Raw genomic sequence first — 20,166 nt, forward strand, 5'->3', positions numbered from 1 at the left:
GGTTCATAGATATTTAGGTCAGAAGGGACCATTATGATCATCTAGTCTGATCTCCTGCACAACGCAGACCACAGAATTTCACCCACCTCTCCTGCAAAAAACCTCACACCTATATCTGTGCTATTGAAGTCCTCAAATCGTAGTTTAAAGACTTCAAGAAGCAGGGAATCCTCCAGCAAGTGACCCGTGCCCCATGCTACAGAGGAAGGCGAAAAACCTCCAGGGCCTCTTCCAATTTAATTACCAAAACCATGTTATCCCATCATACCATCTCCTCCATAAACTTATCAGAGCTTCAGCACAGAACAAGCATCCAGTGTTTTGAGGCCTGAGTAGGCCCAGTCCTTCCAAACCTCCCCTAAGGACTGAACTCTCCATGGACCAGGGTCATGTCTGTTTGCTGGAACAGGAAGAAGGCCCTGAGGCAGGTTAAACTCCAGGCTTTTATTCAAAAGTATTTTCTTTGTTTGTTGGTCCCTGGAGAATCAAGTCTGATCTAATATATGCATACCTCTCCACAGGCAGTGACTTGAAAGGGTTGATATTGGAGGAAATACATTAGCATCCCCCTCCCTTTTAGGGAAGGTACATGCAATGCCACAATAATATAGAAAGGCTGTAGAGACGAGCAACAAAGATGATCAAAGGGATGGAATGCAAGACGTATAAGCAAAGGCTAAAGGAGCTGGGAATGTTTAGTTTGGAAAAGAGGAGATTGAGGGGGGACATGATAGACTGCTATTTAAAAAATGGAGAAAAGTTGTTCTCTCTTGCCACAGACGGCAGGACAAGAGGCAATGGGTTCAAACTACAGCACAGCAGATTTAGATTAAATCTTAGGAAAAACTTCCCAACTGTAAAAACAGTAGGAAAATGGAACAAATTGCCTAGGGAGGTTGTGGAAGCTCCTTCACTGGAGGTTTTCAAAAGGAGGCTGGATAACCATTTGTCTTGGATGGTTTAGATACAACAAATCCTGCATCTTAGACTAGATGACCCTTGAGGTCCCTTCTAACCCTATGATTCTATAAAACATACACAATTGCATTTGTAATACATGTATCCAAAAGGAATTAACCCTACTTCAGGAAGGTTTAACTTAACTCAATAAAGTTTATCTTAATTCCGTAAGGTTTGTTCAGTATATTACAGAACACTGTCAGTCTGTCACGGTGGAAACCTTGGAATCTGGAGGTTCTACCAGCATTGAAAGAACTATATGCCAAGTGACTGCTGCCAGAAGTGTGAGAAAAGCCTTCATTTGCAATAAATGGCACTGTGATATAAACTGTGGGAACCAAGACTCGTAAACATAATCCCAGTTTTGATGCTCATTTAGGATTTATCTACACAGCGAGTTACTGTGTTGCAAGCTAGTGCGCTATAGATTCACAGCCTGGCTTGCTGTGTAATTACAACCTGTCTGGACAAGCCCTTGATGTATGACCTTAAGCAAATCACTTAACTTCTCTGAATCAGTTTCATCAAGTGCTTACCTACTTTACAGAGATGTCGTGTGGCTTACTTGTGGCTTACTTGATGTCTGCATAGTACTTCAAGGAAGTAAAATGCTCAGGAATGATACTTCAGTTTCAGTAACTGCAACCCCGGAGCATGAACAATCTTCCTTTAACAAAGTTTCAGTCACAGGAGGTGACTGAATTATAATTGTGACACTTCTGACTGAGCATCCTCCTAGTTACTGCCATGTTAACTCAGAGTTGTCCTGTTCATAAAACTCTAAGAACTATGATGAACAACTTCTGCCTGGATATTTATTTAATGCCATAGATATTTAGGAAGTCAAGCAACTGCAGATGTCAATGTTTTGGACTCTGTCCAGTGCATACTATGTGTTGTTTTGTTGCTGTTAAAGAGTATTTGTAATGAGTTAGGCCTGTCTACACAAACAAGTTTAGAAACTGATGTAGTTAAATTGATTCAGCCCCCTTGTGTAGACACTTTTAAATCAGTTTAAAGAGTGCCATATATTGATCTAGCTTAAGTCAATTCCTTGATCACTTGATAGTGGTTGTCTACATGAAAAATAGTACCATTTTAACTAAAGCAGTGATTTGACACAATTTAGCCAACTTCACATAAAAGGCTGTGTGGTCCCTGTTAAATGAAGATTGTTCATGCTCCAGGGTTGCAGGTACTGAAACTGAAGTATCATTCCTGAAGAATCATTCCTGAGCATTTGCCTTCCTCAGAGTACTATGCAGACATCAGGTAAGCCACAAGTAAGTCACACGACACCTTTGTAAAGCAGGTAAGCACTTGATGAAACTGTTGCAGAGAAGTTAAGTGATTTGCTTAAGGTCATACATCAAGGACTTGTCCAGACAGGTTGTAATTACACAGCAAGCCAGGCTGTGAATCATAGTGCACTAGTTTGCAACACAGTAACCCAGACATGTCAATTTATTTTAAATTGACTAGAAACAGATTTAAGCTAAAATAAAATGAGGCACTCTTAAACTAAAATGAGTGTGTGTACACAGAGGTTTGCATTGGTTCAACTAAGTCTGTTTTAAAAACCATTTAAATTCAGCCAGAGCAATATCTATATGTAGACACCGGCTCAATGGATACAAAGTGTTGTTAACCCACTTTGAGTGCCCACACAAGGGGACTGTGCCTATTTAACTACATCAGTGTCTACATTGACTTTATGAAATCAGTTCAACTTTCATGTGTAGACAAGGTTTAAGATTAAGGTTTGCAAAACAGTGATCAATTGACTCAGAACAGTCAATATTCTTTCAAAGAAAATGCCAGTTACTTAATTTACAGAGGTCTAACGCCACGATGAAGCATTTGGATGTGTCTGTGGCAGATTCAAACAACTTAGAGATATTTCAAAGCACAAATGCTAATGTATGTTTCTTCATAGACCAACATTGTGGAGGGGAACTTGGAGATTATACCGGCTATATCGAGTCTCCCAATTACCCTGGTGATTACCCAGCTAATGTTGAATGCATTTGGAATATAAATCCACCCCCGAAGAGGCGAATACTCATTGTGGTTCCTGAGATATTTCTTCCAATTGAAGATGAGTGTGGTGATGTTTTAGTAATGAGAAAAAGTGGTAAGTTGCCAGTCATGAGCCATTTAAATATTTACCTCAAAGAGTCAGAGTGGAATGTCCATATGTAATGGTCAAAGTCCAAAAATGATTTTTCCACCGGCTCGGTCTGACATTATTACAAGGGCTTTTCAGTGAACTGGAACAGCAAGTTGTGGCTAGTGCTAAAACAGAATACTTTAATAATAAAGTCAATGTGTTAATTATCATCAAAAAGTGTCTCGGATGAATCAGAAGGCACATAATGGAGTCTTGTCTGACCAGATCCTCAGACAGTGCAAACCAGGGTAGCTCCGTGGAAGTCACTGGAGCTATGCCAATTCACACCAGCTGAGGAGCTGGCCAATCATCTCTCAAATAATTCTCATAAGTTTCCAGTCAAAGTATTCTATCTGTGCAGTAATGAAGAAAGAGGTTGTTAATTTAACTGAATATTGTTATGTTTCCTAAAGTTTTCCTGGAACTTCTGTTTAGCCTACAGATAAGTGCCATGACACCTCCTCTGTGATTTTGTAAGACTTATCACAAGCAGCATCAAGCCTGGTCAGTACTGGCTTGGAGGTTTCCATCCGGTACTTAGGTGCTTCAGGAAGTGTGTTAGCAGGAAGACATCACGTATAGCATTGCTGAGTCAGCATGATGCCATGAGGCATTGTGCTTCTTGAGCCATTTCCTTGTGGATGAGACGTAAAACCCAAGTGTTTGCCTCTTGTGGGCATTAAGGATCCAGTGGCAAAGGCAGGCATGTTAACCCCAGAGTCTTCTGACTAAATTCATGTTGAAAGTATTTAAATTCTGCTACCCTTAATTCTCTGCTATTATTGCTGCTTAATACGCTGATTATTTCATTCTCCTCTTGTGTCCCCCACATGTGTCATCCGCACATTGTCTCTCATCTCAGACTTTGGGCTTGTCTACAAGTACAGCACTGCAATGGCACAGCTGCACCGCTGTAGGGCTTTAGTGAAGATGCTACTACACTGACGGAAGAGCTTCTCAGGTCAGCATAGTTAATCCACCTCTACGAAAGGTGGTAGCTATGTCAACAGGAGAAACTCTCACATCAACACAGCAGTGTCTACACCAGGGCTTAGGCTGTTAGAACTACGTCATTCATGGGGTGTGGATTTTTCACATCCCTGAGCGATGTAGTTATACCGATGTACGTTTGTACTGTAGACCTGGCCTTAGACCAGGGTTGTCTGTTTCTTACATGTTTGTACAGTGCCTTGCACAATATGGCCTCTAGGTGTTACTGCAATACAACTAATAAGTAATAATAATAACATTAGTTTTAGTTCTTCACTTCCTGTTCTAAATTATTCTATGGCATTGCTGTGTGTTGTTACATAGATGACCTAGAAGTCACCGCTTTTCAGTAATGTGTGAAATTTTTTGTATATATAAAGACTGAGAAGTGCTTTAAGCTCCTTCCATGAGGAAAGTCACTCTACTAATATACTATCTGATCCCATGCTCAAAATGTACTAGTCTTTATTGTGCATTCCATTTGCTGATTGCCCTCATTGAAAATAGCAAAGTGGGGGTTGGTTTGGTCTCTGCATACAAAGTTAATTTCTCTACATCTGAAGTTGGGACTACAAATGGATTACTGTCATCTAGCCTTCCCCTCTTCAAATCTTTCCCTAAGCCTTCAGTTTCTGTTTACCTTTTAATTAACTCTCTACAAAGCACTAAGAGGCACCATGTGTGAAAGATGTGAATTTTAAATCAGCCATATTGAGTAACAGTCTATTTTAATTAGTACAATAGGTTCAACAGCTTTTGATACTTAAGGATTTATATTTACAGTCCTGTATCTGGGATTAGTACAAAGTGAGTTCTTATCTGCTCTTTTTAAAGAGAATGAAGTTATTGTGACAGGTTGGATCACAGAAACCCCCTTGGGACTGGCAACTTATGTGTCTGCCCCTCCTTTCCCTGCCAGCTTGAGACTCCAGCACCCTGTCTTGCTGAGCCAGACATGCCAGTCTGCTCCAACACAGACCCAGGGTCTGAACCACATGCCCCAAAGCTGCAGACTTAGCTGAAAGCAATTTAAGAAGCGTTCCTGCCTTTAACACTCAGATGCTCAACTCCCAATGGGATCCAAACACTAAATAAATCCGTTTATAGAGGGTAAACTCATAAATTGTTCACCTTCTATAACACTGACAGAGAGATATGCACAGCTGTTTGCCCCCGCCACCAGGTATTAATAATACTCTGGGTTAATTAATAAGTAAACATTGATTTTATTAAATACAGAAAGTAGGATTTAAGTGGTTCCAAGTAGTAACAGACAGAACAAAGTGAATTACCAAGAAAAATAAAATAAAACACGCAAGTCTAAGTCTAATACAGTAATAAAACTGAATACAGATAAAATTTCACCCTTAGAAATGTATCAATAAGTTTCTTTCACAGACTGGACACCTTCCTAATCTGGGCACAATCCTTTCCCCTGGTACAGCCCTTGTTCCAGCTCAGGTGGTAGCTAAGGGATTTCTCATGATGGCTGCTCCCTTTGTTCTGTTCCACCTACTTATATATCTTTTGCATAAGGTGGGAATCCTTTGTCCCTCTGGACTCTCACCCCTCCTTCTCAATGGAAAAGCACCAGGTTAAAGATGGATTCCAGTGCAGGTGACATGATCACATGTCACTGTAAGACTTCATTACCCACTTGCCAGCACACAAGTATACAGGAAGACTTACAAGTGAAACAGGGCCATCTACAGGTAATTGTCCTGGTTATTGGGAGCCATCAAAATTCCAAACCACTGTTAATGGCCCACACTTTGCATAACTACAATAGGACTTCAGAGTTATATTTCATATTTCTAGTTTCAGATATGAGTGATACATTTATACAAATGGGATGACCACACTCAGTAGATTATAAGCTTTGTAATCATACCTTACAAGACACTTTTTGCATGAAGCAAATTCCAGTTACATTATATTCACACTCATTAGCATATTTTTATAAAATCATACAGAGTGTAACATCACAGTTATAATTAACCAGATCATTCTATAAGAGCCAAACAATTGGCGTACCAGTGTCATGGACTCAGGACTCATGTTCTCTCATGGCTCTGTACAGTCCCTGGGAGGAACCCCCTTCAGTGTGACAGCCCTTCTCGGGGTTCCACTTTCTCTCAGGGGTTAAGCCATAGGCCCCTCCGCCTCCTGGAACTGCACCTCTCTGAGCCTTCAGCACGCCTGTCTCTCACCATGGGCCCCCTCAAGGAGTCCACTCACTCTGGACCCCCATGGCCTCCACTCCCAGAGGGAATAATGCCACCCCAATTTCGAGACTGGAGTGACTCTCAGCCAGCATAAAACAGAGGGGTTTATTGAGCATCTGAAGGCAGCATAGGAAACTCTCAGGGCCTCAGGCCTAACCTTCCTCACACAATACATCTAGGTCTGACCTGCATCCAGATGGGCTCTGGCTGCTCTCTCTCCCCCATCCAGAAACCCCTCCTTCCAGCTGAGTATCCAATGTCACCTTCCCATACGCCCCGCCTCTGTCCTTTGTCTTCTGTCCCAGGTTAACAGGCTGCCTGGGCCTCCTCTCCTCTCAGCCTCTCCTCTCATCCATGCTCGGTTTCCCCACTGGGTGGAACCAGCTAGTCAGGTCACCGGGGTCCTCTTTCCTCAGCCCATTGTCCTCCCACTGGCCTGAATCATGACTTTCGAGCTGGGCCTCCCAGGCACCAGGTCACCAGTTGCTGAGGTATCCATTCTCCAGGCCATTGTCCAGGGTCCCAACTGCCAGGGGAGGTCACCGCTGGTCCTCTGTAACAACAAACGCCCTCTCCCACCACCTCATTAAACAAATAACACCCAGGGAAACTAAGTCACACACACTGTGCATGCAAAGCATTGAAAAAACAAGAAAATCCCCCGCTTCATCAGAACCAGCCCAATGGTCCATCAAGTCCTGCATCCTATTTCCAACACTATTCAATGCTGGGTGCTTGAGGGGAAAAACCTTCACTGCCAATAATGCTCCTACAGGAACAGCAATACTAAAATACGAAAGGAAATATCTTTTTATGCTCAGAAGTATGAGAATAGTTCTTCAAATGTTTATTCTAGCTCATGTAACTTCACATGCTATTTTTATTATGGAAGTGCTGGTCATGGTTCCTTAGTTAAAGTTGAACTGAGTTGTGTTCTTCAAGCAGCAATCCAACCATTTTATTAGAATACAGCACTTATTCTTTGAATACAGTCTTAACTCTGCTCTGTAGTGACTCCATAAAAAAAGAAAAAATGAATGTAATTAAAATCAATTTAATCGAATCCAGGATTTTAAACTCTTTTATATGCTAATCTTTATTGTGTGGTTATTGTATAGCATCACTACAGGGCACAATTAAGGCTGCTGGGAGCTTTCACGGTGCATTTCTGTACCTTAGCATGTTTGGCTTTCTCTCACATTTCACCTTGCCTCTGAATTTCTTGGTTTTGAAAACTTGTTTGGGGGATAATTACAATATCCCTGTAACGTTGTTTCCCTTAAGTGCTCAGTCTTAACTCCAGATTAACATTGATTCTATCCAGGAACTCATTTAGGGCCTGATTAAAATCCTTCTGAAGTCAATGGGACCGTTAATACTAACTTCAGTAGGAGTTGGATCAGCTCCATAACACCTAATTCTTTGTTTAAACTTAGAACAGTAACGTAATTTCCTATATTACCCTGTGGATATGAATTCTACAGGTCACTTTTAAACTAGGTAAAAAGGCCTACTTTATAAACACTGGGCTTCACCTTAGGGTTGCCGTCTGCCATGTTATTTCTGGGATCTCAAGCACTTTCACTGTTTCCTAGTGTGTTTGTGGGGTCCTTTCTAGTTCCCCAAAATGTCAGTTGTAATTTGAAATTGCATTGCAGTGTGATGATGTTTTGCTCTAATGTGATGGCCAATCTGGTGCCATCAGACTAACTACCAACGTTGGGAGTCTTATGAGCTTGTCTTCGAGAATGAGTTCTTTGGGGCAGGGACTGTCTCTTTCTAATATGTGTGGATAGTGTTTAGCACAACGGGCCCTATCTGCTTGGCATATAAGTAATAATAATTAGATCTAGTTGGAAATTTTTTGATGAAACAGCATTTTCTGACCAAAAACTGTTGCGTTCAAATCAAAATGTTCCGTAGGAGCATGTCAATGTTGACAAAATTTTTGATAGAAAAGTTACTAAATGATTCGTGCTTGAAATGGAGTATTTTCATTTTGACGTTTGTGTTTTGTTTTGATTTTTCCATTTCATTTTGGCTTTAATATTTAATACTTCATAAATATTGAATATGATAGCACAGTGTTTTGATATTGAAACAAAATGTTTAGTTAAGGTTGCTTTGATGTTTCTGAAGCAAAATATTTTGGAATTTCCGTTTCGCAAAAGATTTCAAAATTTCAACTTCCAGATTTGGGTCAAAAATAAATTTCAAAATGTCAGACTTTCCCACAGGGTGGAAATTCCATTTTTTATTAGCTTTAATCATAATAATTTCATGTTGCATCCTGTTATCTGCCTACTAACCCCACCTTGGGACAGAAAGGGAGAGTTACCCATAGTCTTCTGGAGAGAAGCTTTCCCCTTATACGCAAAAAATGGTGGCATGCCTTCCATCCCAAGAATATCACCTCTCTTAAAGGGAAAATATGAGTGAATGAATGAGTGTGCTATAAGCTGACATCTCTACCTCCAGGGAAGGTTATGTTACAAAGGTCTTTCATTTATTTATTTATTTTTCTAGCCTCCCCTACGTCAATTACCACATATGAAACATGTCAGACTTATGAGAGACCAATAGCATTTACCTCCAGATCACGAAAGCTATGGATTCAGTTCAAATCAAATGAGGGAAACAGTGGCAAAGGATTTCAGGTCCCATATGTGACATACGATGGTAAGACTGCAGTCATTTTCCATCTCTGTGTTATATCTCAATTTAGAAGCCTGTGTGTCTGAATCTATCTTGTACTGACTGGAGGGGGGAAACAGGAAGGATAAAGAACTTGATGTGACTCATTTTTGTTTTTTCAGTGAATTATTCTAGTACTGACCATCAAAAGTTTTGGGTCTTCTTCCTTGTTTTTCCCTTTTTTTATTTTTAGGTCTATACTGGTAATTTATTACCTTTTCTTATTCTTACTCCAACAAGATATATACAGAACTCTTTGAGTCTGAGCCTCCTACCATTAAAGCTAGTGAAACTCTTTGTTAATCATTGTTTATCATGATGAGAATACTGTTGATAATAGCTCTTTGTTTATAGAAAGTCCATTTATGAAGACCTATTGGTGCCCAAGAAAAAAATAATTAAAAATATGACTTTGTTGAAAACAAAGCCAGCATAGACAAATAATTCCAATGGAAACTGAAGTCTCCAATAACTAAACAGCTCTCATTTGTAACATACAATAAAGAAAATCACCAGCAACCCTCATAAAACTAACCAAAGTCTTGATCTTCATCTGGCAATATGTCAAAGATGCCTTTTTAGCATATATTCAAGGGGAAATTTCCTTTTAAAACAGGGGTGTAGCATCCAGGCACACCCAAATCTGAGCAGGGGCATAGTGCTGCCACAGCAGCCTGGAGAGTCACTCAGACACCTGAAATCCAGGACTGAACTATGGGCCCACCCTTCAGAAAGCTATGCTCTGGCAGCTCTGCCTTGCCATTTTCTGAGCTGCCCCATGTGCGTGCCCAGCTCAGCAGGTGAAGCCCTGTGTCCGGGGGCACTGGGGCTAGGAAGAGGGTGTGGTGTCGAGGGAGAAGCTGAGCTAACACAGTCTGTCATTACCTGTCCGCCTGAAAGTCGGGGCCCATCCAAATTCCACTCCTAGCTATGCCACTGTTTTAAAAGTATGGAGGAATTTCTTTGTTAGCGCATCTCTTTTCCCAAACACTAATGCAATTTTCTGAATTGTTAGTCAGTCTGGAATTAGGTTGGGGATAGGGGAGGTGATTTAAAGGTCAAGAAGGAGAGATGATCTGGAGGCACAGGACTGGGAGTCAGAAGATATGGAACCCATTCCTGGCTGGGCCACTGGCTTCCTATATAACCTTGACAAGTCACTTATTATCTCTGTGCCACAGTTTCTTTATCTGTAAAATGTGGATAATAATACTTACCTGCCTTATAAACAGTTCTGTGAAGCTAAATTAACATTTATAAAGAAAAGCGAGAACCTCAGTTGGAAGGCAGCATAGAGTTCAAAGTATTAAGTTGATTATATTAAATTGCCGTGGTACTGGAAACACTGAATGTATAAAACTAAATTTGCTTCTCAAATATTTTCTGGCTAATTAGCAGTTGTCAGGAAACTAACCTCTGTGATGGTATCACAAACTGTTGCTTACCAGCTCCTTCACTCTTTATTTTTCAGAGGATTACCAACAGCTGATAGAAGACATTGTTCGAGATGGACGATTATATGCATCAGAAAATCATCAAGAAATTCTAAAAGTATGTCCACATTCCTTTAGCTAAGCAAGGCCAACTATTCAGTTTCCTGACACATACATAGACTATGTTAGCACTAAAATAAGAGTCCCAACTCTAGCTAGCTGGCATCACTGAGTCTGTCAGTCACCATGGTCAGGATTAGAGCTATCACTTCCACAGCTTCCGCATTTTTATTAAATCCAACTGTGATCATTTAAGAACAAAATTCTGCACCAATGTTTTTCCTTCCCCACATGCAGAGCCATGAACAATATTGGAATTCAGATTAGCAATAGCGCTCTAATTAACAGGTGAGGAGGAGGCAATTTATAAAGACTTGTTAATGTCTGTATAATCTTTGTACTTAAACTAAAAGAATGAAACTGCCAACAGGAACAAAGGAACAGAATATTCCATAAAGAGCTTCCCCCCACATGCACCTTCTGTGGATAACACTAGTCAATCAGCGCAGCTGGCTTCTGAATGGAGCCCAAGTGTTAACGGGACCAAGCTGCAAAATTCCAACCCAAATTCAAAATCCTGGGAGATTGTGAATGGTTAGTTGGGATGTTTGGATCCCATGGTTTGGTTTGGGTCCATCCTCCTGACACGACAGAAGTGCTGCACAGGGTTTAGAATTGGTGGTTGTATGAAGATACCAGTAGGGGAGTGGCTATACAAATGAACTGATGTTATGTCACTATGATGGTGACTGTGCAAATACTTTTATGACGCTTTCCAACAGGCCCAGGCTGTGTTTATACCATGAGCTAGGGGTGTGATTTTCACATACTCGCACTATTGTGGTAAGAATTAGCGTGAGTGTAAATAGCCACGGTAGCACTGGCGGCAGCAGCATGACTTAGCCATGCCAAGGGCAAATTTGCCTGAACCCTGCGGGTGCATGCTCAACATGGATCCACAGGGCTCAGGCGGGTCTGTACTGGGCATGGCTAATCCCCACTGCTGCCGCTACCATGCATGCTCAGCACAGCTAAGCTGTGTCATCGCGGCCCGTGCTACTGCAGCTGCACGATTTGTACTCGCACAAGCTCTCAACCAGCTAGCAAGAGTATGTGATGCAAGCTGAGAATCGCACTCCGAGTCCTCGCTTGTAGTGTGGAAATAGCCCCGTGTGGACTAGGTATCGCCCAGAAGCCCAGTGCTCGTGCACTGAGTAAAAGTGCTAAACCTTCTCTCTAGCCAGCCTGACTCCTGCGTGCTTTACTGAACATTAGTGTTGCTGACTGGCTGATGCAGAGACATTGATTTATCAAACAGTGTGATGTGGCACATGCACTGTAGACAGTCACTAGCAGAGAGAGGTTAACAGTGTCTCCCTCAGCATGGCAAACGTATAGCTTGTATACACTTAAGATCTGGTTTTCAAGGTGCTGAATATCTGCAGCTCCAGCCCACGGGAACTGTGAAGGCTCAGCAGCTTTAAAAACCAGGTCCTTCGGGCAGAGCTTGTCATGGACATAGGCCATCAGGCAAGTGCAGCAGGGCCCAGCTGGAATGATTTACTTCATCTTTCAGGGAACTATGAGGTGTATGCTCTGAGGGTTCTGACGGTCTGATTTAACCTAAACTAATGTCCAGACGCTCCCTAGGGGAAGCTAGAAAAATTTCTATCATGTATCGTTTTGGCTGGATAATGCCATTCTTTCTGCTTCAGGAAGAATCCTGGATGTAAGGAATGTCCTTCCAAAAATGCTGTCTTTTTTTTTTTTTCCCCTGTGCAATAATCCTCCCTTTGGGATTAATTGAGAAACTAACTGTGAAAAGGCATTTGTCTGTCAATGTATCGCCAGTGAGCCATGGAAAGCCTGGTTTCACCAGCTATACGTTTTTCATCCCCAGAGGATTGATACCACTCCTGTCTGAGGCTCACCTGACATGTCACATGTAGCTTTAAATCAATTGGATACACTTTGGCAACACTTGTCTGGCTTGCCATGCCCATGAAGCAGATTGGATTGAATTGGCTGCGTCCTGCTAGTTTAGCACCTATTTAAGGCTCCAGTTCAGCAAAGAACTTAAGCATGTGACTAACTTTAAGCACGAATAGTCTCATTGACTTTAATGGGACTATTCCCAAGCTTAAAGATGAGCATGTGCTTATGTACATTGCTGAATCAAGACCTAAATGAGCTGCTCAGTTACGTACTAATATATTAGTAGAAGAGTTAATCTGTCAAGGAAAGGTATTGTTTGAACAGCACTCTTCAGTGTGAATCTGGCACTTGTTTAAATGAGTCATGGAGCTAGATTTATATACATGTTAAAAAAAGGATCTACCCAAACAGTTGTCTTGTCTCAAAAAGACTCACCCACAGCACGCACTGCTAAGAAAGTGAATTTGTTTTTTTAAAAGGTAGAAGAGGAAAGGTTGGAAGCCACAGCAAACAAAGCAACAAAAGACAAAACTCAGTGTTTCTGCTTTAAAAACCAAAACCTGTCAGAGTAAATTCATGGCCTGGAGTGACAGGAATTAGTATGCCAGAGAAAGGGAAGAGAATGCAAAGGCCAAACTATTGTTACAGGTGTGGTGAAAAACCCCTGTCACACGTTTAACAAAACCGTGCCCTGTGTTCTCCAGGCAAATTGCTAGAAGCTGTCAAAAACTGTAATTCCATTTCACTAAGCATTTTGTTAATTATTATGATTGTATCACCCCTGAAGGTATCTTCGTATATTACAACCTGCTCGCAATGACTTAAAGCAATAAATATTAACAGAAGCTTTATTAAAAACAGTCACTGTACATGTACAACTGCCACCTCTCAAACATTAATAAGACTAGTTTGAAGATACCAGTAAATTCGGTTTGTGTCACCTCCATCTACTTTGATTTATTTTTGTTCCTGTTAATTCTCCCTATCTTGTGCATTTGATCACAGACTTGCCTAGGGTTGCCAGGTGTCCAGTTTTCGACCAGAATGCCCGGTCAAAAAGGGACCCTGGTGGCTCCGGTCAGCACCCCTGACCGGGCCATTAAAAGTCCGTTCGGCAGCACAGCAGGTCTATGGCAGGCTCCCTGCCTGCCCTGGCTCCACACAGCTCCTGGGAAGCAGCCAGCACATCCCTCCAGCTTCGGGATGGCCACGGGAGCTTGTGTGCTGCCCCGCCCTGAGCGCCAGCTCCACAGCTCCCATTGGCTGGGAACCACAGCCAGTGGGAGCTGCGGGGGCAGCACCTGTGGGCGAGGGCAGTGTGCAGAGCCTCCTGACCCCTCCACCTACAAGCTGGATGTGCCAGCCACTTCCGGGAGCCACCTGAGGTAAGCTCCAACCCAAGCCTGCACCCCGAACTCCCTCCTGCACCCCAACCCCCTGCGCCAGCCCTGAACTCCCATCCACACCCAAACTTCCTCCCAGAGCCCACACCCCCTCCTGCATCCCAACTCTCTGCCCCAGCCCTGAGCCCCCTCATCCCCAGCCCCATCACAGAGCCTACACCCCAGCCAGAGCCTGCACCCTCCCCCAAAACTCCCTCCCGGAGCCTGCACTCTGCACCCCCTCCAATGCCCCACCCCCTGCCCCAGCCCTGAGCCCCCTCCCACACTCTGAATCCCTCGGCCCCAGCCCGGAGCCCCCTCCTTCACCCCCACCCCAGAGCCTGCACCCCCAGCTGGAGTCCTCACCGCCTCCCACACCCCAACCCCCACCCAAGGGTGAGGAGAGTGAGCGACAGACAGAGAGGGGATGGAGTGAGTGGGGGCAGAGCCTCAGAGCAGGGTTGGGTGCAACAGGTTGTGCCCCCTATCCGGGATGCCACCTGATGTACTGATATTTCACTGAGCCTGCCTGCTCCACTAGCCTGGGCTCCCTCTCCCTGTTTTGCTTAATTAGGCTCTCTGGCCTCTGGCAGCACACACACACACAAATAGGGATGCACCAGCTGTAGAATCACAGAGTCTACAAACAGCTCTCTATGTGAAGGAAATTGCCCAGCACTCAAGTGCAGCTTCTCTCTGGAAAGTACACCCAAACGAATACTGTCTTGCACTGTAGAGAAATCTATACAACGTAAGCTTACAAATTAGCCCCCTCCCTCAATGTGGAGGAAGATATGCACAACTTCTTGCCCCCCCCCCATTATAAGTTGCACAAACTGGGTTTAATAATAAATAAAAACAAGGTTATTAAGTATAAAAGGCAGATTTTAAGTGATTATAAGGGATAGAAAACAGAACAAAGCAGATTACCATGCAAATAAAACAAAACACGTATACTAAGCTTAAGATCCTAAAGAAGCAATTTCTCAGCCTAAATGTTGTTTTAGGCAAGTTGCAGAGTTTCAGTAGCTTAAAGTTCCAGTTATTTCTCTTTACAGACTAGACTCCTGTCTTAGTCTGGACTCAGCCCTTGCCTGCTCAGTTCCTTTGTCTCTTCAGGTACTTTCAGCTGTCTTTCTTCTTGGGCAGGAAGGCAATGGAGAAGAGTCCTGTTTGCCTTACTCCCCAGCCTTAAATAGAATTTACATAAGGTGGGAAGCCTTTGTTTCCAGTGGAAAAGTACCAGCAGTGTCCAAGGTGGTGTTTAATACTAGGTGACATGACCACATGACCTTGTAGTGTCAAAGCAACATCCCAGGAGGCTTCTCAGGAAGGAGTGAGATTAGTATTTTCAAGGTCTTATCGTTTCTTCCTAATGGCCAATCAAGGCTGATGGTCTGTTCTCTGGTGGGTGTTTCCTAAGTACACACCCAGTTGTAATTGTTACATAGCCAATATTCCTAACTTTAGATACAGAAATGATACATGCATACAAATTGGATAATCACATTCAGTAAATTATAACCTTTCCAATGATACCTTACAAGACCCATCTTGCATAAAATATATCTCAGTTGTGCCATATCCATATCATAAGCATGGAGTGAGCAGGGGTGGGGCCTCAGATGGGCTGGGACAGGGGTGTGGCCTCAGGGAAGGGGCAGGGCGGGGAATGGGGCAAGGCTGTTTGGCTTCTGCAAATAGAAAGTTGGCAACCCTTACTGTGCCAGGTGACACCTTCCAGTTAAGGCTCCTGAGGTCAGGTGAGGTCAATTTGAATCAGATACACTATGACCTTTAACCACTGCTGTAAATTGGTGGTGTTGGTTCCTGTGCATGTCAGTTTTGCCTGTCCATGCGCAGATGTCTGAACTTGGATTTTTTGGAAGGTGCGATCTGCTAAAATACCCACTGGTGTGGACTCCCTGACTGCATCCCCAGGCCTCTTCCATTGTCCCCCTTCCAAAATGTTCCTCTCTGCTAGCTCAACCACTCATCATCCTGCCTTTCCTGCAAATACAGCTCACCCAGACCAGTTCCACAACATACAGGATTTTCCAAAACCATTCTTGGAGCCTGCAGATTTGACCTTCCTTGAGTTCTTACAGAAGGGAAAAAACTAGGGTAGTGGCTGAAAAATAAAACGCTTGCTGTGTTTAATGTCAACAGGGAAAATAAACTGACTATTTGGGCAAAGCAAATGTCAAATGTACAAAACAAAGGAAATAAAAAAACAGGGGAAAACACTGGGTGAAATCCTGGCTTCATTTAGGTCAATGGGAAATTTGCCACTGACTTCAGTGAGGCCAAAAATTCACCCTTTGGTTTTTTTCGACTCTCTTGAATTGCGAAGAGGTGTTAACACACAATGTTAGACGAGAGGTCTGATTTTTAAATTGATGGTGTCAATTAAGTAACTGCAGTAAGAAGGCAACAATGAACATTTGTTCACAGTCCTGGTGGGCCAAGAGAACAGAATGACATCCTCCACTGTTGTTTGTAGGCCAGATCCCTACCTGCAAAGGACAGATATACTTATCCTCTCTGACAGTGTACTATCGCTTTCTACCAAATGCATTGCTGAAGGTGTAAGGAAAGATCCAGTGCAGTCTACGACCTAGCAAGGTCTATAAAATGGGAGACTCCCATGATGTGACTGACATATAATAACTGTTTTCATGAAAAGAGGCCAGCTGCCTGCTGATATGAAGAAGTGTATTAGCAGGAATAAAAAATACACTGGCTCACTCACAAAGGCTGTTGCTCTGGGTTCATGACACCTTACCTCTCTGCCAGCTTTTGTGCTACTTTCCTGCACATCAGAACTGGGATAACGCGCCATTCTCTTCCCAAGATCACCAGCCACACAAGGTTCTTTATTACCCCAATATATAGCCGACCTCTGCAGCCCTGTATCCACAGCTCAGCCTCTGCCACAGGTAGACCTACTTCTAGCCATGTACACATGAGATGTTTTCAGGGAGGTGCTGGTCCATCATCTTTGCCAACATTCCATTTTCCTGGACAAGGGTATGCCTGTAACCTGAGTCTATGAGGCCTTCCATTGACGCTCTTCCCAGACCAATAGATACCACATATGACTGGGTTCCAGTGTCATTCAGAAAGGATTCCAGGCCACAAAGCTGGCTGTAATAACAGCCCAGGTAATCACACTCCATTATCAGGCACATGGGTGCTGGAACAGTTTGTATAGTGGGGGTGCTGAGAGCTATTGAACTAAACTGTAGACCCTGTATATGATGGAAATCTCTTCAAGCCAGGGAGTGCAGTAGCACAGCACCCCTAGTTCCAACACCTGTGATCATGCAGTCTCTCCTGATATGCCCAGCCTAGCTGCATCAGAAGGACAGAAGCACTCTCCCTAGATTGCAGGATTGACGGGAGCAGCCCTGCTAGAACCTGTGTATCCCCCTGTTTCAAGTTACTTGGGACTCTGTCCCATCAGGAGCTTCCCTGAAACTCCCCAGATTGGGATATCCTTTCTTCTGGTCTCCCCTGATGAGCCACTCCTGGTCTGCCAGGCCATTCAGGCCACTTGGCTCCTTCAGCTGTCATGATTTTCTGTATGGAATTAGTATCTGGGCATAACCACCAGGCAGCAAAGTGCCATAACCTCTGAGCCTGTGGGCATGCTCTATGCAGGAATGGTTCAGCCTTGAAATGGTGCCAGTACATCTCTGGAGTCAATCCCAGTCTATCCACAATGGCAGCCTTCACCACAGGATATGAGCCCACCTACTCGTCACTTGCCACTCAGTAGGCTGCCTGCGCTTCGCCCATCAGAAATAGTGCTATGGGGTCTTCACAAGTAGACTCTTGCCAGCCACTCATTCAAGGGTACAGAGGAAGGGCTGCAGGTCATCCTCTGGCCCCCAACTTTACCAGGCCAGGGACCAGGCAGCCTGAGCTACTCTTTTCAGTAGAAGCCAAAGTCCCCAGAACTCCATGGCCTAGCTGCTTCCACAACCACTCTTGTTGCTATAATTGGGCCTCTGCCACCACTGCTGAGTGGCAAAGCATGCCCCCTTCTGTTTCTGCCTGCTCTCCATCAAATCGCAGGAGGACAAATGGGTCTGCTGCTGCTGCTGTTCCTGCTACCACTGTAGCACAGCTATCTGCTGCTGCACCATCACCAGCAGACATATCACCTTTTCCATCTTTCCTGATTAACCCAAACTGGGTGGGGTGTCAGTCAATATTCACAGGCTTCCATTTCCCCTTATCTCCAGCGGCCGATCACTGGCCTGCATGTTCCAACACGTGCTATCGCATGTTCTGACCACAGCACCCTCTTGCAGTATTGTATAGTGCAACGGCCACTCAGCCTCAGTTTCCCAGCTGGTCTTCCTCTCCTCCATCCAGCCCCCAACTCCCTCTGAGTTAGCCTTCCAGTTAGGTCTCTTACAGGTCTACCCTCCCAGGGCACTCAAAGTCGCAACAAATATGAAGCAACATAAACTCTTCCCATTCCTCTGGGACATCTGCTAGGCACCAGTCTTCCCCAGTGCCTGGCCCTAGCTAGCCGCCTCTCCCATAGTGAGAGCTCTACGTCTGCTCTCTGTGTCTGATTCTTCCAACTGAGCAGGGCTCTTATTTTTAAGCTCCTCCCTGAAAGCCTGTCTCCTGCTCCAAATGTCTTTATTTGGGCTGGTTGGGCCTTTCGTAGCCCATTAACCTCTTCCTGCCTTGTGTGGCAGTTTGTGTGCCCTATTAGTCCTGCATGAGGGTAATAATATAGGGCCCATCATACTCCAGTGTAACTGCATTGGTATTACTCCTCATTTACACTTGTGTTCGGGCCCCCAGCCAATGTCTGTTGAAGTCTCTGGGAATATTTCTGTTGACTTCAATGGGTGTTGGATCAGATCCTGAGCGAGATCAAAACTGACTTAGAAATTACAATATATAGAGTGGGTTGGGGACTGCTTCAAATCATGCCAGGTCTCTGGTGGCCAATGTTCATTGTTGTATGCCTAGAAGAGATGTTGAGTTGATGAGTTCAGCCTTGTTCCTACAGAAGACATCACAAAATAACCACCAATCACAAATGGCATTTTGGAGGACCAGTCCTCCAAGGATTTGGTCAATGGGATTTGAGGTCCCTCAGGCCCTGTCTCACTTTAGTCACGTGTAAGGTTAGACATATGCCTAAGTACTATACTGACTCAGGGCATCTTACAGGATGAGGTACTTGGAGAACTCCGTGATTGAATAGGATGTGGCGACCAAACTGCCCTCTTACACGCAGACAGAAGGCACAAGTGGAAAGCGGTTGAGTATACTGGAAGATCAGTGTGAGGTAGTCTGCAGTACTGTTGCCCATATTGCACCCATTTTGTGGTTAACAAGATGTTTGAATGCATCAACCTGGCACCTACCATAAGCACTAATTACACATGTTAAAATGGAGAAGTTTGTAAACTGTCTATGGTATAATATGCAACAAGCAACATGGACTTGACCATGCTGAACCTGCTTTGCCGAATGGTAGCTTTTGCCAAAGAAAATCATAGTGAACATTGATTTTAAAAGTTGTGCAAAAACTAATACAACCAAAATATGTGCCTAACATATACTTTGTCTTTCCTAGGACAAGAAATTGATCAAAGCCCTCTTTGATGTATTGGCACATCCTCAAAACTATTTCAAGTACACAGCACAAGAGTCAAAGGAGATGTTCCCACGATCATTTATAAAGCTATTGCGATCAAAAGTTTCCAGATTTCTACGACCATACAAATAGCTTCCTAGTGATATTCAATTTGGGGTTATTTCCTGTCAAATATTGTATTTTCCTCCACAGTAGAAACATTTCCTAAATGGAAGGTTATTTTTTGGCAGTCTTTACTTTCAATTATATACTGAAGAATAACTATAATGTTTTATAATTGTTAAAAGCCAATATTCTGAATGGGATTTTTATTTCAAAGAAGAATACTTGTGGATCCTTGAGTGCATCTAATTGAAGATCCAAATTTGTGTCTGCACTAGTGTTTCTTCATGTTTCATTTGAAAATGTTTGTTTTAGAAAATATATTTTCTAAGCCTTTTCATTTTCTAGCAAAAATAGTTTTCTTCTAAGCAAAGAAGAAACCTGTTCAACCTGGTTAAACAAACTACCTGTTTTGTGATAGAAAGGAGTATGTAGCATAAATACTATTTGGATTTTGAATTGCACTTGAACTTTATATTTGAAATTTTAGAAGAAAACAAAAATAATCTAAATTTTGTTATTTCCCATTTGTGGTTTTGTGGAGACTTTGTTCTAGTATAAACCAAAAAAAGAAAGGGGGGGA

The 20,166-nt window shown here is 43.2% G+C and overlaps 1 protein-coding gene across 12 annotated transcripts in view; it reads left to right on the forward strand.

The window, feature by feature from the left end:
- Positions 1 to 19,806, forward strand: part of SCUBE1 (signal peptide, CUB domain and EGF like domain containing 1) — a 297,457-nt gene extending 277,651 nt beyond the window's left edge. For all 12 annotated transcript variants that reach the window (XM_073316746.1, XM_073316756.1, XM_073316792.1 and 9 more), the window contains 4 exons: positions 2,897 to 3,094; positions 8,872 to 9,024; positions 10,511 to 10,590; positions 19,461 to 19,806. In XM_073316746.1, the coding sequence (XP_073172847.1) occupies positions 2,897 to 3,094; positions 8,872 to 9,024; positions 10,511 to 10,590; positions 19,461 to 19,613 (584 nt within the window). In that variant the 3' untranslated portion in view covers positions 19,614 to 19,806. The remainder of the gene's footprint in view (positions 1 to 2,896; positions 3,095 to 8,871; positions 9,025 to 10,510; positions 10,591 to 19,460) is intronic.
- Positions 19,807 to 20,166: the final 360 nt, after the last annotated feature.

This window comes from Lepidochelys kempii, chromosome 1 (assembly GCF_965140265.1).
Source record: "Lepidochelys kempii isolate rLepKem1 chromosome 1, rLepKem1.hap2, whole genome shotgun sequence".
In the NCBI taxonomy this organism is placed as follows: Eukaryota; Metazoa; Chordata; order Testudines; family Cheloniidae; genus Lepidochelys; species Lepidochelys kempii.